The following is a 21,362-nucleotide window of genomic DNA, read 5'->3' on the forward strand; positions in this document are numbered from 1 at the left end:
TTCGCATTCCGCTTGAGTGGCAGAACACAGTTATATCACCGCTTGAGCGGCATAGCACAGTTATAGAATCCACCGCTGAATTTGCAGCCATGTTCTGCAGTGGATGAATTGGTTCTTAGGGAAATGGTTAGTCTTCTCTTCTCTTGTAATCACATTAGAGTTCTCGGGTTTTCAATGGGACAAACCAAACTATATGGAACAAGGATAGATCACCGAGAAGAGGGACCAAGCATTTCTATATATGCATTGCAACTGCTTCCTCCCATTAAGTGAGCAGTTGCAATCAGTTATCAAAGGAACTCTAACTGCATCATTTAAATTAAAAATTGTTCCTTGTATTTCCCTCCAAATGGTTGTTATCCGATTACAACTTTAATCGAGTCCAACTTAAATACAGCTCATTATGTTTATATTACTGCATCCTCTTGATGTTTAATAATACTCACCCAAAAATTTCTTACACTAACAACGCAGAAAACAGAACAAAAAGTACCCATACTACAATGAAACAATCAGGACAACCTACGACATAGCAGCTTTCTAGTAGAAATTGAAAAGAACGGGCAAAGGCAAACATGATACACAAATGAGACCGAAGCCCACAGAGAGGTGCCAAAACCCAACCCGTCTCTTATAAATAGCCCAAACCTCCCAACTTTGTCTCCAAACTTGGAGCCCCAAGAGATGCAAAGCCAAGTTAGCCAACTATGTTATACGATGACGTTTTGGGAGGGACTTCGGTCTTGGACTCAGGCTCAACCAGCGTTTTGACAGATGAATATGAAACATAATCATCGCACTAGATGGGATTATGATACTTCAAATGTTAAAAGCAGTATTTTCGACTGTGAGGGAGGATTTTGTCAGGAAATTCCCTGGATTTAAATGGATTCTCACTTCAGACAAGAGATCTAAGAGTCAAAAACTCATTCTTCCTTTAGAAAATTGAAAAGTATCATATACTTTGATAATTTGATCAGTCTAGTCCTAACTGTTAAGAAAGAATATAAATAGAAACCTAACCTAGATTGATGCATTATTCTTCGGATAGAGTGCATAACAGCTTCACTATTAGAATGAACATCGTCGTGCTCCTCCCTAGTGAACATATCCAATCTTTGTCTTGTTGCAGTATAGAGTCCAACCACACTAGAATTCTTATTCGCCATACCAGGTGGTTTAGCAGGACGTTTCTTATTCTTCCACTCCCCGGGACTAGAAACCCAACTTTTTGAGCCTTCAATGACTTTTCTTGTCCTGTCCCCATTGGTGGTGTCTTTCACCAGTATTACCATCTCCACTAGATGAATCCACCCAGGCAAGCTTGCAGGTTGACCTTCTGTCTCAGGAGGAATTTTCTGACCCCAAGGACACTGGTCGAAAATTTCAGAAGACTTTTTCTGTTGTCCTTTTCATCTATGGCTTTTGTTGTCGGTGGGAGGTCTATTGGCGCAACTTATTCTGCCCCTCTACCACTCCATTCATTTTCACTTGCCTTTTCTGTCCCCTAGGTAGATGTGGCATCTTCTCTGGATTGTCCCTGATGCAGAAGTAGTATCTTCTGCTCTCTTATCAATCCCCCAAGTAGAAGCGGTAGGTTTTCTAGCTGGAGTTTTCCCCCAAGCAGAAGCGGTATTTTCTCTAGTTTTTGGCATCTTCTCTGGCAATACTTGTCCTCCGTGCAGGAGTGCTATCTTCTGCTGCCTTATCTATCCTCGAAGTAGATCCGGTAGTTTCTTTAGCTGAAGTTTTCCCCCAAGATGATGTACAATTTCACTTACCTTACTTGTCCCCCGAGCAGATGTGGCATCTTCTCTGGCAGTGTTAATCCCCCATGCAGGAGTGGTATCTTCTGATGCCTTGCCTATCCCCCATGTAGATGCAGCAGGTTCTGTAGCTAGAGTTTTATACCACAATGATGTGTCATTTTCACTTGCCTCATATGCCTCCCCTCTCGGCCCACCCACAGAAGCGGTATGCTTTAGTTTTTCCCCAGGCAGATGCGGCATCTTCTCTAGCAGTATTTGTTCCCCATGCAGGAGAAGTACATCTTCTGCTGCCTTATCTATCCCCCAAGTAGATGCGGTAGCTTCTCTAGCTGGAGTTCCCCCCAAGATGATGTGGCATCTTCTCTTGTAGTATTTGTCCCGCACACAGAAGAATCCTTTTTCCCAACTTGATTTTCCAGAAAGAGTTTCTGGTTTATCCTCAAATTCAATTATATCTTCAAAGACAGGCCTATCTAAACCAGAGTCAGAGTTCTGGCGACAAGCATGATTATGCTAATTCATCTACCACCATAAGATCATCAACTTCTGCCACCAGTGCTCCCGTAGTTGCTTCTTCTCCATTTGTTGTGCTCACCATATGCAGAAAGTTGAAAACATCGAGCGGCAGATTAAACTACTCCATACAACCGAGAAAAGCCACAAGTTAAAAATCAAATTTACCTCTCTCGTGTCCCACAGGATATCAAACCTGGATCCACTACCAACAGCAACATGTTTACCTCATGAACAGGATGCAACTATGCTTGACAAAGAATCCATGTCCATGTGGCACTTTTCAGCTGCTCTCTCAAAGCACCCTTCATGGTGTAATGAAACTACAATTAGTTGTGATTGTAGTTGATCTAACCACGAACTAAAGGTACATGCCATTCACATAATTATTACTCACAAAAAGTGTTGTTTCTGTAAATGCTACTTAAATATTCAATTACTCACAAAAAGTGTTGTTTATATCCGCTAGAATTGAAGCCGACAAAATTTCCAGCACGTCGTGCTATTTGCCAGAAGGATAAGCTGCTCCTTCAGAACACCTTTTGCCACTGCGTAATCAATCCAAAAATGTATTCTTAATACGAAAGTAGGATAAGTATCTCATATCACCCAAAGTTGGTATAATATGATCCAATTTTTCTTGAAAATTAAAAACGTTAAATTACATAAGATCCACAATACAGGCCTAAAAAAGAAGGTAGCATGCTGGAGGAACCACAAACACAGCACGCAATTACAGAAAAATTGAAAATTCAAAAGGAGGATCATACTTAATGAAGATCATTCACATGAGAGGCTGATCCATAATTAGGGGTTAAATAATATAATATAGAAAATAAATCATTGTATAATAAAGTATACATACAAATATACACACTCACAGAAGCTACTGGACAATAAAGGTGATAATTTCCTAGCAATGCAGCTGCAAAATATGATCCACCAAACACAATATTATCGCATTACTTAACGTGTGTCTGAATTTTACTTTACGAACTTGTTAACGAACGATAAAAAGGGCGAGTTAGTATCAAACAGCAGATTTTGACACAAGGAACTATTTAATTAGTATTGTATGAGTTAAATTTCAAAAAAAATTTCCTGTGTACTTCTTGATTGGTATTGGTCCTATTGGATGAATCTTTCATTCTTTATAGAATCAGGAGTGTTTTCCTATATTATCTTACACATGGATGCAGTGCAATTTTCACTTGACACAAGATGTATTGACTATTGAGTAATGAACTTGGCTTGGAGACAACTAAGTCAATGTCTAAAACTATGAGTTTCAAGCTGTACCAAAACATAAAATGACTAACAAAGTTTTGAGTTGGTGTCAATACATACAGCTTGGATAAATTATTCAGGTTATCTTGCCTAATGCTAAATGACACCAATAAACAAGATACACAGCATGACTACAACCCATAATATAAACAATTAACCACAAAAGCCAGCATGTCTTCTGAATCCTGATACAGATGATTCGCACTACAAAGAAGGAAAACTGTGAACCTCCGATTTACCTGAACTGCTCGACCAAAAGCACAAGACACTCCCAATAGTTCTTGAATCTGTTTGTTGGCATACGGGATGGAACGCCTGGTGCCAATTAGGTGAAGCACAGGGAGGCAAGAATCGAGAATAATTCTCCATGCATCACTGCCTTGCTTGACAACAGATTTCTCCAGAACAACATCCAAAGCCCATTCACCCTTTTGAGCTTTATTTGGGCTTCTAATCCAAGTTGTTGTACCCGGATAAATCCAAGATTATATTTGCTAAGGAAATCCGATGGTCACCTGTCCATTTTAGAGATAGTAAAACTTTACTAGTAGAAGGGTTAGAAGAGTTATAAAAATAGTTTCCAGCAGTTAACAACACGTCCGCCATCTAGTAAAAACTACAATAAGTCCAAGAAAAAAACTGCTCCATGCACCAGCATCAAAACTCCAAAGATCAGCTGACTGCACCCAGTCTGATCAATGTATCATGAAAGGACTCTCTCTCAATTCAGGCGCAATGCTTACAGCTAAAACGTCCAAAGCTTCAGTTTATCCGTCAAGGCCACTGCACTAATCCTAACCATTCCTCCAATTTTCTAGCAATAGTATCCAACCAAAAGCTTTACTTGCCTCCTCAAAGTACAATGTTTTCAACTAATAAATTAATTACTATAAAAGAGACGAAAGTGCACAACTCAACCTAGAATCAAATGATGAATATCTCAACTGCATTCTTGCACACCAAACAATTGATAGGCACATATTTGGTCTCTTATGTTGAATGTGATCACCAAGTAATGGCCATCCCGCAGGCAACTAACAATACAAAAAATTTGTACATTGGGATGGGATGAAAAAAAAAAGAAAAAAAAGTAAAGATGGGGTTCATGAGACAAAAGAGCAATAGGATTTTTCTCCAAAAAATAAAACAAAATGAAGTAAAACTGCAATCAGACAGACAGAAGCGGAACACACAAATTGCACATAATTACTGACATTTCTGTTTTACTGACATTCCTGTAGACAATGAAAGGTTGTTTAGGAAGTATTACATCCAAATCAAATGTAATAGGTTTTGAAACTTCAAATAGATGAAAAACAACTACTGCTACTGATCATAGTGGCTATTAAACTACTACCCTCTATCGAATAGTGCTAAGCAGGAGAGATATAATTCCATGACAGATGAACTATAACCAACTATTGAACCTTGTGCCATGAGTCTAGCATTTCAAATTCAAATTATGCCTGTGAATGTGCTATCATCATACAGAAAGTTAATAAGACGGACCAATGGCGTCATACATAAGCAGCACATCAACATCCTTCGTATTAAATTCCACTAAGTACCAAATATGGCCTTTCAATATCATGGAATAGTTACTCAGAAAAATCAAGGGCATACCAGGTGACGCATTGGGACAGTGGTCAAAGTTCCAAATCTGCCATTAATTCTCCCAACAATTTCATGAACCTGGCTTGTAAGTTTTTGATCTGCGAAATGCAAGATATGTAGATTATACCTCATAATCAAGATAAAACAACGAAATGAAATGAATAAATAGATCCTAGCCTATCCTACACACAACTAAGAGTACAAAAACCACTTGACAAAGCATCTTGAGGAGGGGGCATACACTCTGGAACATCTGCTCTTGTTGGCACCATTATCTTTTCAAATGATTCCTCACCATATCAAATCACACGATGCAGTTACCCTCGTTGTCACTGGATTGAAGCCAACGCGGAGTACCATTGAAGAAAGCTTATTTATATCTTACCAGTAATACCAGCTGCAGGTCTAAAGTGCGCCGGAATAACAACAGCGCCGATATTCTTCCAATAGACGCCGATATTCTTAAAATAGCCGCTGGCTAATGATCAAACCTCAATACCTCTCCCCTGAGTTATAATATAGAATATCGCTTTGTAAAAAAAAAATATGCTAAGTTCAGCAATACATGGTTTATAACAGCAAGACAGTTGAAGTTATTAGCCATCAATAATAAACATTGAGGAGTTCACATTGAAAGAATAATCTAAAATATATTAATTGAGAATTTGAGATGAAGGTTTTGTGCATAACCATAAATATATAGATTAGTGATTGAGCAATCCACATTTTGTTAATTTAACGAAATCTTACAAAGAAAAGAGTTGCCTGCGCGAAAATCAAAGATACACCTTTCCATGACAAAAGAGGTCCCTCTAATTTATGTACAGATGTAATCTAGTTGACATCCTAAACTTTACAACTAAGCTTGACAAGGAACTAAAGGCGTTAACAAGTCTAATGTGATGTATTGACGTGGAGATATAGATAAGGTTCACAGCCCAGACCAGCTTTAGGTGTGTCCGCATCATTTTAACAGCACTGGATAGGCCAAGAGTTGATCCATCAACCTTGCATCACAAGTTACACCACAAGTCCGTACTTTGCCACGTTGGGTTTGCGGAATAGATATGGAATAAAGCAGGAAATGTAGCAGAAACATACCTTTGGAAAATTAACTCTAATCAACAAGAATTGGTCTGGCTGAAGGGATTGGTCAAGCAGAATGGCTTGACAATGAGTTGCATCTGATAGAAAAGAGAAATAAGTAATTATTGCAATAAGATCACTGCTAAGTATAGGTCATAACGAAAGACAAACATTAAACTCAAAATGTAATTCACATGCCTTTTATTTCCACCCGCAACCAATCTTGTGTGCATACCAAAGCCTCTCAAATGTCAGGATTCAGTGAGCGTCAACATTCATCAAGCACTCTACCACTAGCGTTGAATGCTGATTCTGGCGCAACATTTGACATAGGAGTTCCCAGAACTTCAAGTGCCATCATGGACAAAATAGGGTATCTTGGCGTGTGGACCTTCCACCAAGTTAATTTCTTCAAATCACAACTGCGTGGAAAGACTGGTTCCTCTAGATACTTGTCCAAGTCTGATATCATGTTTTAGCTCTGAGAGGTCTCATAGAGAAATTTATCAAATCCCTTCAATCGATCCTTACTATCAGTGCTAGTACTGGGTAAGCTGCTACCAGGCAAAGCTGGAACTTGATCTACCATTGTTGTGCAAATTGAATAAGCATCAAATAGTTCCTTGAGGCCATCGGAAACTTCCTTAATCCTATCCAGAGCAGTACTACCGTATATTTGAGAGTAGTAATACTCCACCACCTTCAATTTGAATTGGGGATCCAAGATTGCTGCTACTGCCAAAGCCAAACTGCACTTGCTGGAGTACTTATCCAACTTAGCCTTCATCTTTAGCACCATTCAATTAATTGGATGTGAACATGACAAATCTAAGGAAAATATATGCTTGCAGTTGGACATTTATTGCCAGGAAAAACATGAATGATTTCAAAAGTTTCAGATAAACTGTAACAAACCTCGTACATTCCCATTCTGTGTCGGTTAAAGCTGATGTGTATGAAGGGTCATGCTCTTGCAGGAGAGAAAATACACCCCTGTACTCTAAGGCTGTTTCAAGCATTAGACACTTTGAATTCCATCAAACTGGTAAATCAAGAATTAATCTCCTCTGACTCTCGTAAGTCAATCTTTCATTCAATACAATATACAGAGCAAATGAAGACGTCAAAATATACAGAGAAAATATCACATCACCTTCTCTCTCTAAAATTCCTATTCCCTTTTCCTTTTTTCTACACTTCTCAACTATTACAATGTAGTTAAGACACAAGTATAAAAAAATTCAGATTGGAGTACTCAAGTTAGATAGGTGAAAGAGGTTTAGTTGCTCAAATTCCAAAGAGGTAGTATTTACCAATGTAATGAATGACCTTTCAAGATCAGGTCATGTGACTGCAAACGAATAAATTAATTGAAAAACAGGAATCTGCAGAAAGCAAAAAAAGAACCTTTACTGACAGAAAATTACCCAGAAACAGACAGTTTAGAGATCACAATTTGTTTGAAAATCGTCATAAAAAATGCTTTAATGACCAAATATCTGGAAAGTTTATGCAGCTTTTCTATGGTTATTTTTCACTTTTTGAGCTTCTAAACCCCTCAATTCTCAATCTAGGTCAATTCCATCCCCAAAACCTATTTAAAAACATTATAATCAACAATTTAAACACTTTCGCATCATCAAATTGTCTGGAAAAAAAATCCAAAATGAGTCCTAGGCAGTTAGATTGATTGACTGAAATATGATCTTAATATGCATTTTTATTCTTTCTTTTGCCAACAATAAACCACCCCAAACACATATGCAATGACTAAATAAGCATCTGGAAATTTCCTGTAGGATTGCTCCAGGGAAGTAGTAGTTAGATAAATGTGTAACAATAAGGAGTTCATATTGTAAGAATCAAAACACTAAATTGATTGAGAACTTGAGATGAAGGCTTTGTACACACATAAAAATGTATAGATTATTGATTGAGCATCCAACATTTTGTCAAATTCAGCTTCTATTCAATCTAAACCATGAAGAACCACATCTTACAAAGGAAGAATAGAATGCTCAAAAATCAAAGATACACCTTTCAATGACGAAAGAGGTCCCTCTAATTTACGTACAGGTATGGGAATCTAGTTGATATCCTAAATTAACAACTAAGCTTGACAAGGAACTACAAGCAATTAATGAGTCTCATGTGATGTATTGACATGGAGATATAGATAAGCTTCACTGCCCTGACCAGCTCTAGGTGTGTCGACATCATTTAGACAGCACAGGATAGGCCAATAGCTGATCCATCAACCTTGCAGCAAATGTAGCAGATTCATACCATTGGAAATTTAACTCTACTCAACACGAATTGGTCTGGCTGAAGGAATTGGCGTAGCAGAATGGCTTGACAATGAATTGGTATCTGATAGAAAAGAGAAATAAGTAATTATTGCAATAAGATCACTGCTAAGTATGCGTTATAATGAAGGACAAACGTAAAACTCAAGCTGTAATTCACATGCCTTTTAATTCCACCTGCAACCAATCTTGTATGCACACCAAAGCCTCTCTGAGTGACCAAAGCCTCTCTGAGTGTCAGGATTCAGTAAGCTTTGACATTCATCAGGCACTCTACCACCACGTTGAATGCTGGTTCTGGTGCAACAGTTGACATAGGAGTTCCCAGAAAGTCACTTGCCATCATGGACAAAATAGGTTACCTTTGCGTGTGGACCTTCCACCAATTTAATATTTTAAAATCACAAGCGTGTAGAAAGACTGGATCCTCTAGATACTTGTCCATGTCCGATATCATGTTTTGGCTCTGAGAGGTTTGTCAAATCCCTTCAATCGATCCCTACTATCAGTGCTGGTACTGGGTAAGCTGCTGCCACGCAAAGCTGTAACTTGTTCAACCATTCCTGAGCAAATTGAATAAGCATTAAAAAGGTTCGTGAGTCCATTGGAAACTTCCTTAATCCTGTCCAGAGCAGTACTACCGTATATTTGAGAGTAGTAGTCCTCCATCAACTTCATTTTGGATCGGCGAATCCAAGATCGCTGCTATTGCCAAAGCCAAACTGCACTTGCTCCAGTACTTGTCAAACTTAGCTTTCATCTTTAGTGCCATAGAACTAAGAAATTTGTATGGGATTTTGCACCATTTAATTAATTGGACGTGAACATCACACACAGGAAAATGTATATACTTGCAGTTGGACATTTGTTGCCAGAGAAGACAGTAGTGATTTCAAATTTTCAAATCCCTAAAAACTGTGCCATTTTCTGCCTTTTCTATAGTCTTGGCGACCTGAATGAGGATTGAATGGATGGATATCATCAAAAGCTGCAAATGAATCATCCGATAGCCTTTCAACTGACCCAGCGCCCCTTCTCAAACAGAATTGGAAAAGTTTCTTCACCATTGGGTCCATCTCATCACTTGTCGAGGGATTGGGGTCCAAGACAAACTCTTCAACTGCAACCTTACCTTCGAGCATACTCACAACTGCAGACATTGTGGGTCTAAGCTTCGAAGTGGAATTACAGCAGTGGAGAGCCACATTGATTGTAGCCATTATCTCTTCATTGTTGAATTCTGTACTCAACTTTGGATCCACTAAGTTCATCAAATTCCCTTCTGATTTGAGAACATGCGCCTAGCAACATGAAACGAACAAAAGCAAAATAACTTATGTATCTTAAAAAATAACGTGAAGTTTCAACAAAGAAGATATAAAAAAGGCCTTCTATAATAGTAAACAACTTCAACAAAACCAAAATTAAAGTTCAATTAGAAAGTTACCCAATCAAGAATATAAAATCCCTCTGCATTTGTCTGCTGAGTTGAGTTCTTCTTCCCACTGATGATCTCCAGTACAACAATTCCAAAACTGTAGACATCTGCTTTGTCTGTGAGATGACCCCGAAGTGCATATTCTGGTGTCATGTATCCACTGCAAAATCATGAAATCATGACACCAATTCAATGATTATAAACATATGCCATAATATAACTATATTGGAAGGAGAAATATAAGAAGAGAAGTTAAAAAATGGACTCACAAAGTTCCAGCAGCACGGGTGCTTATATGTGTTTTATCCTCTTCGGCAAGTTTGGCCAACCCAAAATCCGATATCTTCGGGTTAAGATGTGTATCAAGCAACACATTCGTGGCCTTGATATCTCTATGGATAACCTTCAAGCTTGATTCCTCGTGAAGGTAAGCCAAACCTTTTGCTATGCCAACACATATATTATGCCTCGTTGGCCAATCCAACTTCAACTGACTTTCTTCTGCCCCTTCAGTTTGTCAAGTTAATCAAAATTAGTCTTAATTTTGTGCATACAATCTTTTATACCATGTGCATACCAAAGGAAATGTAGGCGTACAAAGGTGATACTTACCAAACAAAGCATGAGAAACACTATTGTTTTCCATGTGCTCATAGACAAGGTATAGTTGATTTCCATCAATGCAACATCCATATAGGTTTACAAGGTGAGGATGTTGCAAGGCAGAAATCATGCCTATCTCATTAACAAATTCCCGATTTCCTTGCTTTGACTTGGAAGAAAGCTGCTTAACAGCAATTAGGGTTCCATCTACAAGAATGCCATGTATTTGACTAAGATAGTTAATACAAATCTCTTCACGCGAGAAATTAATCATAATTAGGATGGCAATTATTAATCAAATTAGAAAATAAATTATTTGTTTCAAAAATTACCTTATAAACAGTACCAAAACCACCTTCACCAATCTTATTGGATTGGTCAAAGTTGGTTGTGGCATCTTTGAGTTGCGTAAAGGTAAACTTGCGAGTTTGTAGTTCCACACCTTTCAAATCTGCGTGATAGGTAAAACTCATAAGAAATTATCGTGTCTAAGACAAATTTAAGAACAATTTCATTGTTTTATCTTAAATCCCACTATTGTTTGAAGGCCTAGACCTTAACAACTACCTGGAACTATAGGCATGCATACTTTGCATCGTGAGTTTAAAAAATATAATATACTCTAAGAGCATCAAGCTATCGAAAAGTTCAATATCTAGACAATTATTATCTCAGAGTGTGCACTTAAATATGCATGAGAAGTCACAGACTAGGATAAATGTTCTATAGTGTGCACTTAAATATGCATCAAGCTATAGAAATGCAATGAAAACAAAAGGCAATATAATGGAGAAACAGAAAATACCATCCTCCAATTTTTTTTGTCGGCCTAGGAGGCCTCTCTTCCAAAGAATAACGAGTGCTAGTAATACGATGGCGATGATGACGACTGCTATTGCGCATCCAATTCCTACCATTGTGCCTATAGGCACATGACTCCTAACACGCTCTACGTAGCTTAAATTTTTTTTTGGAGGTTCAAAGTCTGCCAAAATAAAGCATAATTTTATTAGAATAAATGTAAATCTAATAGATGAGAAAGTACTTGTAAATATTCTACAACATACGTAAAACTTACTTAGCGTCACACTAATGGCTGATATAAGAGGCCCATAGACACTTGTATAAGGAATGGCAGTCGTCCCTTTTCCTACCCAATATAGGTGGATCTCCAGTGTGCTACCAATAACGGTGACATTGTCAAACTCTCTGACAATGCCCTTACCAACACCTCTTGCTTCTTCCATAATGTTGATGTCTTTCAAAACCAAGTTCCCCTGCACATGATCACAATTTCAATACGGCATTAATATACTTCTGCATTTCTTTTAGAACTTCGTATAAAATAACACCCAAATAAAGCAGCTAAACGGCATATGACCTTCCAAACAAGTGTCGTGGTCAAGTAAATGCCAAAAGAAATATCATGAACAGTTTTAAGAGCATAAAGTGTGATCTATAATGGAATGCGCCAAACAAACTAAATGTTGCCCATTGAACTTTCTGTAGTGTTTGCAAAAAAAAAAAGTTAAATAAACTATCAAAGAATCACAAATAATAAATGAAAGTTTATTTGTACTCACTTGAATTGAGATGTCAAACAAGCGTTTTCCGAGATTGCTAAATGTTTGATCATCCGTGAACATGATCTCGGAAAAGTAGAGCCGCAATTTGTAGTTGCCTTTGAGCATGCAAAGGCCATAGTACTTAAGTGAAAGAAGGGCAATGCGCGCTGTTCGATATAAATCCGGCCCGGTAATGTTCAAAGATGTTGCAATGTAATTTGCATCGAGGTTGCTCATGTCCACTCCGGTACTGCTGTAGCCCCACTTTTGAGCCGACGAAACGAAGTCTGATGGTCCGAAAGAGCTCAAGTCCTCTTCATATGTATGACCATCAAACTTCGTCTTCCTCCCTTCACAATTGATGAATATAGAATGGTCTGCATTTGCAACAAGAATGGTATTAGAATTTTATACTTCACAATTCATATGTATGAATATTTCGCTACATATATTTCGGTACATACATTTTGGTACGTATATTTCGGTACGTACATTTTGGTACGTATATTTCGGTACATACATTTCGGTACGTATATTTCGGTTCATACATTTCGGTACATATATTTCGGTACATACATTTCGGTACGTACATTTCGGTACATATATTTCGGTTCATTATAATACATTTCGGTATTGATATTTAGATACATTAATTCAATATAATACATTTCGGTACATACATTTAGGTTCATTATAATATTTTTCGGTACAATCATGTAGGTACAAAAAAGTCAATTATATATATTTCGGCACAACACAATCATGTATTTATATATTTTGTATCACAAATTTATTTTAATATTTTCTCATTTATGTTCATTTATAATTAAAGAACTAAATATGTGCATATTAATAAAATTAAAATTTAATGTGGAGAGATTAAATAAAAATACACATTTAATAACAAAAATTGAATATAAATTTTGATAAAAGTACACGGATTAAATTGAATATGTAATCTAGCACCAGGTTTTTTTTTTTTTTTTAAATTTTAATCTTTTGCAAGGACTAATGTTCAAAAACCCTTACCTTAAAACATATTATATCAACATTATCATTTTCATATTTAATATCATAACATTTTATGTACCATTTTGTGTTGTTGTATAAACATATGAGATCGACAAAAGAGTTGTAATTTATGGGACAACAGTGGATGACTTTTTCCATTGCACAGTTTTAGCTCATATCTGAGCCCCTCGTGTTGCGTAAGTTTCCCACTTGACATACTACTCTAGTCTCTTTGCACAAGAATGTATTCTCTAATTATTTTCATGAGAATTAAATTAATTCTTTAAGGTTTTGATGCGGCTTTTTTCTCAAATTGAGCAATGAGTGTTGTCAATTCCAATGGATTCTGAATACAAATTGTGAATATTATAGAGATTCTTACATCTTAACCATTCATTATATATCGTGCTGTAAAAACTTATTTGACTTTTTTTATTTAAAACTAAACACAAATAGTACATGAAGTAAACTGACGCATTATATACGATGAACGGTTAAGGATGTGAGGATCCTTAAGATCCCCACAAAAAAGATCCGGGGAGGATCCTCATCCAATTCCTATTATCTCCAGACTCCAGTCTTCCAAAATATAAAATTGTGGCAAGAAGGTAAAAATGCAAAATATCAAAATGGGTCTTTCATATTCAAATAGTGGTACTATTACTACCTATTTGACTCTATTTATTTTCCCAACCACCTTATAGTTGTATACTTGTATTTATCATGAATATTTACACTAATTAGTAGCTGAGTAGGCATAGCCTTACTCTATAAATTGGATAACGTTGAAAATTATATAATTAGATCAAGACAGAAAAAGCATATACTATGTGAAAAATACATATGTGTATTATTCAGCAAATTTTTTAAAATAGTGTTATTTTATTTTATTTCTTTAACAATTTGTTTAGAAATGTAAACTTTATGTGTATACTTAAAAAATGGTGGGAACATAATGTGTATTAAACGTCACTACATCCATAACAAGTACGTTGAAGTTAAAAGAGGTACAATTTAATGCATTATTCATACGGAAAGTATATCTATTTAAAAAAAATACACTAATCCAGTTTACTTTTGACTTGTATTATTTCACTTTTCCAGTTTTAGCATCCATTCCCATAAATAACCCTTTGTCACATCCCGACCCGGGGGGACCACTTCCCGGGCCCGCTCCACCACCGTAGCACGATATTGTCCGCTTTGGGCCCCGACCACGCCCTCACGGTTTTGTTTCTGAGAACTCACCCGAGAACTTCCCAATGGGTCACCCATCCTGGGAATGCTCTCGCGCGTTACTCGCTTAACTTCGGAGTTCCTATGGAACTCGAAGCCAGTGAGCTCCCAAAAGGCCTCGTGCAAGGTAGGGATGAGAATATACATATAAGGATCACTCCCCTGGACGATGTGGGATGTCACAATCCACCCCCCTTAGGGGCCCGACGTCCTCGTCGGCACACCACGACCAGGGTTAGACTCTGATACCAATTGTCACATCCCGGCCCGGGGTCCACCACATCCCGGGCCCGCTTCACCACCGTAGCACGATATTGTCCGCTTTGGGCTTACCATTCCCTCACGGTTTTGTTTTTGGGAACTCACGAGCAACTTCCCAGTGGGTCACCCATCATGGGATTGCTCTAGCCCCCTTCTCGCTTAACTTCGGAGTTCCTACGGAACCCGAAGCCAGTGAGCTCCCAAAAGGCCTCGTGCTAGGTAAGGATGGGAATATACATTTAAGGATCACTTCCCTGGGCGATGTGGGATGTCACAATCCACCCCCTTAGGGGTCCGACGTCCTCGTCGGCACACCACGACCAGGGTTAGGCTCTGATACCAAATTGTCACATCCCGACCCAGGGGGATCACTTCCCGGGCCCGCTCCACCACCGTAGCAAGATATTGTCCGCTTTGGGCTTACCATTCCCTCACGGTTTTGTTTTTTGGGAACTCACGAGCAACTTCCCAGTGGGTCACCTATCATGGGATTGCTCTAGCCCCCTTCTCGCTTAACTTCGGAGTTCCTACGGAACCCGAAGCCAGTGAGCTCCCAAAAGGCCTCGTGCTAGGTAAGGATGAGAATATACATTTAAGGATCACTTCCCTGGGCGATGTGGGATGTCACACCCTTCCCAGTCGCTAAATTGTTGTATCATTGAGTGGAAAGTAGGTTTTTTTCTTGAATCAAAAATTGAAAAACAAAGAGTTCTGTAATATTATTCTTAATTTGGACGTTCTTAGAATTTAAAATTTTTACTTTTATGGATTTATATATAACTATATCAAATATATAAAAATTAATTAATTTGTCATTCTTCTGTTTATTTTAGACACATGAGTTAACGTTTGAAATCCCACATTCCAAATTAATTAATTTTAAGAAAAGGATAATATTTTTTTAAACGTGAACAAATTCTATGACCAGAAAAGAATTGCATGAACAACCCAATTATTTTATGTAATAATTCGTGGGGTAGAGTAGATGAGTACGTAGATCAATGTTATGTTTAAAAAACAAATGAACAAATTGTGGCAGGGGAGAGGGGCCCCTCTGAATATATAAAGCGACTCGAGGCTTCCTCCAATGATTTTCCGAAGGAATATAGTGTTCGGCTGCATGGAAAAAGTCAGTCGTGGCAGCCTTTCATGGATGCGACGGTCTGTCCGATCGCACCTCAAACAAATTTGACCTTTTAATTTCCTGCTGGGACAATATTCGACGTAAACTTTTGTTCCGGTTCTACCAAACAAGAAGAATGAAGTCAAAGTGACGCTAGACTGCAATGTGTATTTTGGAGACTAAGATTAAGGAAAGAGATTCTTATTTTATTAAAAAAGAATATTTGTTGTGAGATATGTTTTATATCGAACTTCAATAATTCGAATTGTCTATTTTGTAAGTCTCGATTCATAGATCATCTTTGCAAAAGTTCAATTCAATTTGAAATCATTTGTAAATTTAACGTATCACAATGAAATTTAAATGTTTTCGTATATAAAGTATTCGTTAATTTTTTTGAACTCAATTGGATATCTCAAATATTTCCAATTTGGCTAGTATTTTGCACGGATGATCTATAAGGTACAACTTGAAAAACAAGCGATTCAAATCGTTAAACTTCAATGTGATGTAAATCCCACAACTAATCCTTATTTTTATGAAAATTGAGAATGCCTTCTCTTAAATCCTCATCTAGTAGATATTGTGGAAGGAGATGGTGTGGAAGGGTGAAAGGATTAAGACTCGGGAGGGTCTTGAAGCTTGATTTGATTGGGGGAGGCAAGTTACAGAAGGACGTTGATATGCTCATCTTCAATACGTGGCATTGGTAGAATCGTAGAGGGAAATGGATCCTCTCTGGATCCTTTCACCAAGTCCATCAAGACCACAAATTCAGATCTTTGAAATTTGATCCAGCGGTTACAAGTAAGGGTCCACTTTAAAAGTTATACTAACTTTAGTCGTTGGATCAAATTTCAAAGGCTCAGATTTGTGGCCTTGGTGAACTTGGTGGAAGGGATCCGGAGAGGACTTCTCAACTGTAAGCCTATAACTACTATAAATGTGAGGAGGATTCTTTTAAAGTGAGATTTTTTATAAATTTTTTGTCGCCTCACAATTTAATGTTAATTTTTGTATTAATATTATAAAATATTGTGTAAAACAAAATATGAGATAATGAGTTTGTGTTGAAGTAGAAGGCCAAATAAGCAACAACATTGACTGCATGTTTGCTTTTTAGAAGGACCTGGATTATCTACCCTCCCCATCTCATACCCTTCCTATCCCCTCCTATTTCTATGGTCACGGTTAAGCCACGTTAACATTTTATATTGATTTTTTTATAGAAATAATAAGACAAAAAGCAATGGGAATATAAAATGTTGATGTGACTTAATCGTGATCACAAAAATAGAAGGGTATGGTATGGGGGAGGGCAGACAATCCAGATCCTTTTAGAAGGCACTCATTACTTAGGGCTGGTTATGGGTAACATTGACCCACCAAAATCTAGGGTTCTTCCTGGGAATAATTTCTCCCTCTCATTATATGTAACTTTCATATCTAATATAAATCATGTATGATAATAATCAAAACAAAATTATTATTAGCACTCTAAGAAATTTATTTTACACTCGCAAGACTCTTCATAATGCAATTTATCTATTATATTCCTATTAAAGAGGAGTTGCCCAATGATTTGAGTGAATTTCAAACTCTTATTCCACATGACTCATCCTGAGTTTGATTTCCGGCTGAACTGTCTATATGAGTTTTTCGACTTTCAGGAAAGCGAACTGTCATGGCTTCATCACCAGCTTGTCCCGTAAAAAAAGAAAAAAGAAAAAAAAAGTGTACTTAGAAACTTTTTAAAGTGTCAATAGAAACTGTATTAATTAAAATTCAACTTTTTTGGCCACTCAATACTACGGTATGATAGTATTCCTCTTCACTTAGAAGTGAGAGGTCTTACGTTCGAATTTCGTGGATGGACAATTCGATACCAAATTAGGCTGCCCATTGTGTGGTTTAGCCGAACTCTCCCTCCTTCTAATGTAAAAATATCGATGTATTAAAAAATATTCAACTTTTTAGTATTAGCTTGAACTTTTTTTATTAGATATCGTCATCATTGGTTGTCAATTGTGAATATATAAAATTAAAAAAAAATTAACATAGAGTGCATAAACTAATAATCGTCCAAATACATGTGAAAACCATTGTCATTATAATTTTTGAATCATTTGTTGTGGAGAACTGTCATGAGGTTTATTCCAGTGACATCAATCAAATTAGTAGTCGCTTAATTTTGATTGTAGTGGCAGTGAATGGCAAGAACCAAGGGCAAGAAGTTGTGTAGGGCAAAAGGAGCCTTTGCTTGGGTCGAACTATCCAGGAGATTGCCACCAGCTCTGAGAGTGCTGAAGGATGTGTTAAGCACAATCAAAAGCCAGTGACATTGCTGGATATAACAAACCTCTCACTCCTGCGTAAAGATGGACATCCTTGGATTTATGGGGTGGGAGGCCGCACCGGAATGGACTGTAGTCATTGCCTCATTGGTGTCTTTGTGGAGTCCCCGATACTCTGAATGAGATTCTCTACAATTTTATTCTTTGATATTCAAATAAGGGCATGTAGATAATGTTGGAAATATAGGCAATGTGGATGCTACTTCTCCTACAACAAAATACATAAATATTAGTAAATGATAATTTATGTTGACATGGTAAATCGTCATATAAAATAATGAAACAATACAATACTTGTCTTTTGTAGGCATGAAACACTCTTCGATGATGCTTGATCAAAACAAGATTTTAGGTTAAGGCGTGGAAACTCACCTTTCTTAAGAGTAGATTTTGCTCATCTGAGACAATATCTTAATGTAGTAGGTTATGGTGCCCTACTCTCTATGCGATCAAAAGCATAGGTTTTCTCAACTTGTAAGAATTTCATAACGAAAATTGTTACAATACTTTAACATTGTCAAGCAAAACTAACTATAAAATCCTTTGATGTGTTGTGTCCGAAAGCAGGAAAGATACAGCAAGTGAATGGGGGAAAAAGATGCCAAGTTTATACCTTTTCTTTACTTCCAGCACTTCCGACAACGTAACAACCCAACAACTTTGCAAACTGTCCAACTACCTGACCAACTGCCCCAGATGCCGCTGAAATGAAGACGTATTCTCCCTTCTTAGGAGAACAAACTTCGTTGAAGCCTGCATAGGCAGTCATACCAGGCATACCTACAGAAGAAGGAAGAAGGAAATGCACATAAATTACAGGGAGCATTGAGGGTACATGTCAAAGGACATGAGAAAATCACACGAACTGTCCTAGTACATCTTCCAAACCATTAAAAAGATAAATGCAAGACTCTGCTTTTATAACTCATAAGTCCCAACTCAACTAAAGTTATCTAGGGGACTCAATTCGCTTATATCCAAAAGTCTTTTAAAACTTCTGTTGAAAATCTAAGATCATTAGCAGTCATCATCACAATTTCCAACGGTAAGACAACTAATTTAAATGATTAAAGGCAACTCAAACACATTCGAGTTCAAAAAAGAAACACATCAAACACTACTTTCGGTTAAAAGTATTTTGGGGCTAGTTTTCAGTGCGCAGCTTGAACTTTGACAAACTAGCCCCAAAAGTATGTTTATTTGACACACACACACAGAGAAACTGTCAATCTATAGATGATAGTTTCCATTAGTTGAAACAGGCAGATACATAAATATGTTGAACCATCTTTTTCTTTTCAAGACTGAGTTCCCACACACACACACACACACACACACACAGAAACTGTCAATCTATAGATGACAGTGTCCATTAGTTGAAACAGGCAGATACATAAATATGTTGAACCATCTTTTCCTTTCAAAACTGAGTTAAACCTAAACATCGTGGGTGACCAAACAACTTACCGAGAAATCCAGTGTACTAGGAAAGGGGTACATCGGTGTGTTGGATCTTACGGAGCCTTTCCAGTGCGGTGATTACGCTGTACTCTTCCCATTTGGTTGTACCTCAGACTAGGTCACCTTCCTTAAAGTTCGAGTTTCTGGAATCCAAAACTTTTGCCACTCCGTACCCACTCAAGGGCTGCAGTGGTTTCATCAAGAATTGTTAGCACATACAGTCTACTCTCAGCACTCTATACAACAACCACATCAAATGTTAAAAGCATACATCCACACACACACACACATATATATGTCTATGTATATATAGTTCAACAATTTGACCCGTGGAAGAATTGAATGCCACACCAATGTGTTTGAAATGTTCAAGCAATTACATGTTCAAGTTCAAAGGCCACTAAATTTCCAAATTATAAAAAAAAAAAAAAAAAAAAAAAGGTAAAATAAAAAAGGGACTCAAAGTCTCGAAGGTTGTTAATTTGGACGAAATCTCTGCCTAAAAGGTCCTGAAATTAAAAATCGATTTGCTATATTATTGTCTCTACACTAGACATAATTTTCTGCTGAGAAATGAAAATCAAAGGAAAAGACAAATAAGTAATACGAGTGTTTACGTACAGAGCCAGGGGCATAGGGTGTAAAATAAGCTGAAGTTTCGTCTCCAGGTTTTCTCAGTAAGGATGCGCATCACAGGATCACATGACAAGTAGAGGTTCTTCACCAACACGGCTTTCGAAGCATCGTCTTCATCATCAGGGAGTTTCAATTACTTGATGGTGGCAGCATCGGTAAAATTCATGTCCGACTCTTTGGAAACCCCTTCACATACTCCATGAATATCACCTGTTTGTTCTTCACTTCCGCCATGGCTTTCGATTTTGCTTTCTCTTTACCTGCACTGCGCTACCCCTGCATCCCTCTGTCACTCGTTCTGGTTTGATCAATGGCGTAGCCACTGTAGCGCAGGGAGGTTTTCGTGTGTTACTCATTTTTACTTTTTACACATCTCTTTTAATTGTTGGTTTTAAGGATCAAATGAATTGAAGATGATCACTAACAAAATATTAATAAGGCTGTGTTGGAAGTAAAATGGGTTTGTGAATAGATCTATTCTTTTTGTAAACTCATGCTTATACCCTACTCAATTTCAGTACAAATTATTATTTTGACCTATATTTAGTAGATGAGAGGTAGTGAATAATGGTTTTATGCTAAAAATTATAAATAATACGTTTTATGCTAAAAATTATAAATTAGTTCTATCTCTAGTCCCCTTTATTTACTTATTCTTGATTTAACTAGTATGTTAATTATTTATATGGTCCTTGAATTTATCGGTTAGGATTATGATTTTGAGAATAGTTTATATTATATTATGTTCTTTATATTGATTATTATATAATTTTATATAAGCAAAAAAACAAACATATAATTTTATGGTACTATTTTCAGCTAGCCTATCCAAGAAAAAAATTCTAGCTCCAGCCTTGGGTTTGATGCAAAATTTGTGAAATTTTTCATAATCTAACGTTTGGCTAATTATAAAAATTGAGAGGATAATGCTAAAGTCAAAATTCGTACGAAAAATTAAGAGGATAATTTATTTTTCCTTCCAAAATTAATTAAAGGCCCCATTTGATGAATGTGTCATATTTAAGCCTTGTGGTCCAGCCCCAATATATCTATAGTTACAAAAATACCGATAATGCTATTTAGACATACTTTTTAATAG

The 21,362-nt window shown here is 37.1% G+C and overlaps 1 protein-coding gene and 2 pseudogenes across 1 annotated transcript; all 3 read right to left on the reverse strand.

The window, feature by feature from the left end:
* Positions 1 to 597: 597 nt before the first annotated feature.
* Positions 598 to 6,741, reverse strand: LOC125478126 (annotated as a pseudogene).
* Positions 6,742 to 8,750: 2,009 nt separating this feature from the next.
* On the reverse strand, positions 8,751 to 12,731 carry LOC125478127 (probable LRR receptor-like serine/threonine-protein kinase At1g53440). Its single transcript, XM_048585913.1, has 9 exons — positions 12,698 to 12,731; positions 12,200 to 12,558; positions 11,695 to 11,893; positions 11,422 to 11,601; positions 10,949 to 11,067; positions 10,626 to 10,836; positions 10,283 to 10,520; positions 10,023 to 10,173; positions 8,751 to 9,876 (listed from the first exon to the last, which is right to left on the reverse strand). The coding sequence occupies exons 1-9, from the start codon at positions 12,729 to 12,731 to the stop codon at positions 9,484 to 9,486; spliced, it is 1,884 nt and encodes a 627-aa protein (XP_048441870.1). The 3' UTR covers positions 8,751 to 9,483.
* A 5,168-nt stretch (positions 12,732 to 17,899) lies between these two features.
* On the reverse strand, positions 17,900 to 20,596 carry LOC125478042 (annotated as a pseudogene).
* Positions 20,597 to 21,362: the final 766 nt, after the last annotated feature.

This window comes from the organism of the source record quoted next, unplaced genomic scaffold (genome assembly GCF_019419815.1).
Source record: "Pyrus x bretschneideri cultivar Hongxiangsu unplaced genomic scaffold, Pyrus_bretschneideri_v1 Contig23, whole genome shotgun sequence".
Classification (NCBI taxonomy): domain Eukaryota; kingdom Viridiplantae; phylum Streptophyta; class Magnoliopsida; order Rosales; family Rosaceae; genus Pyrus; species Pyrus x bretschneideri.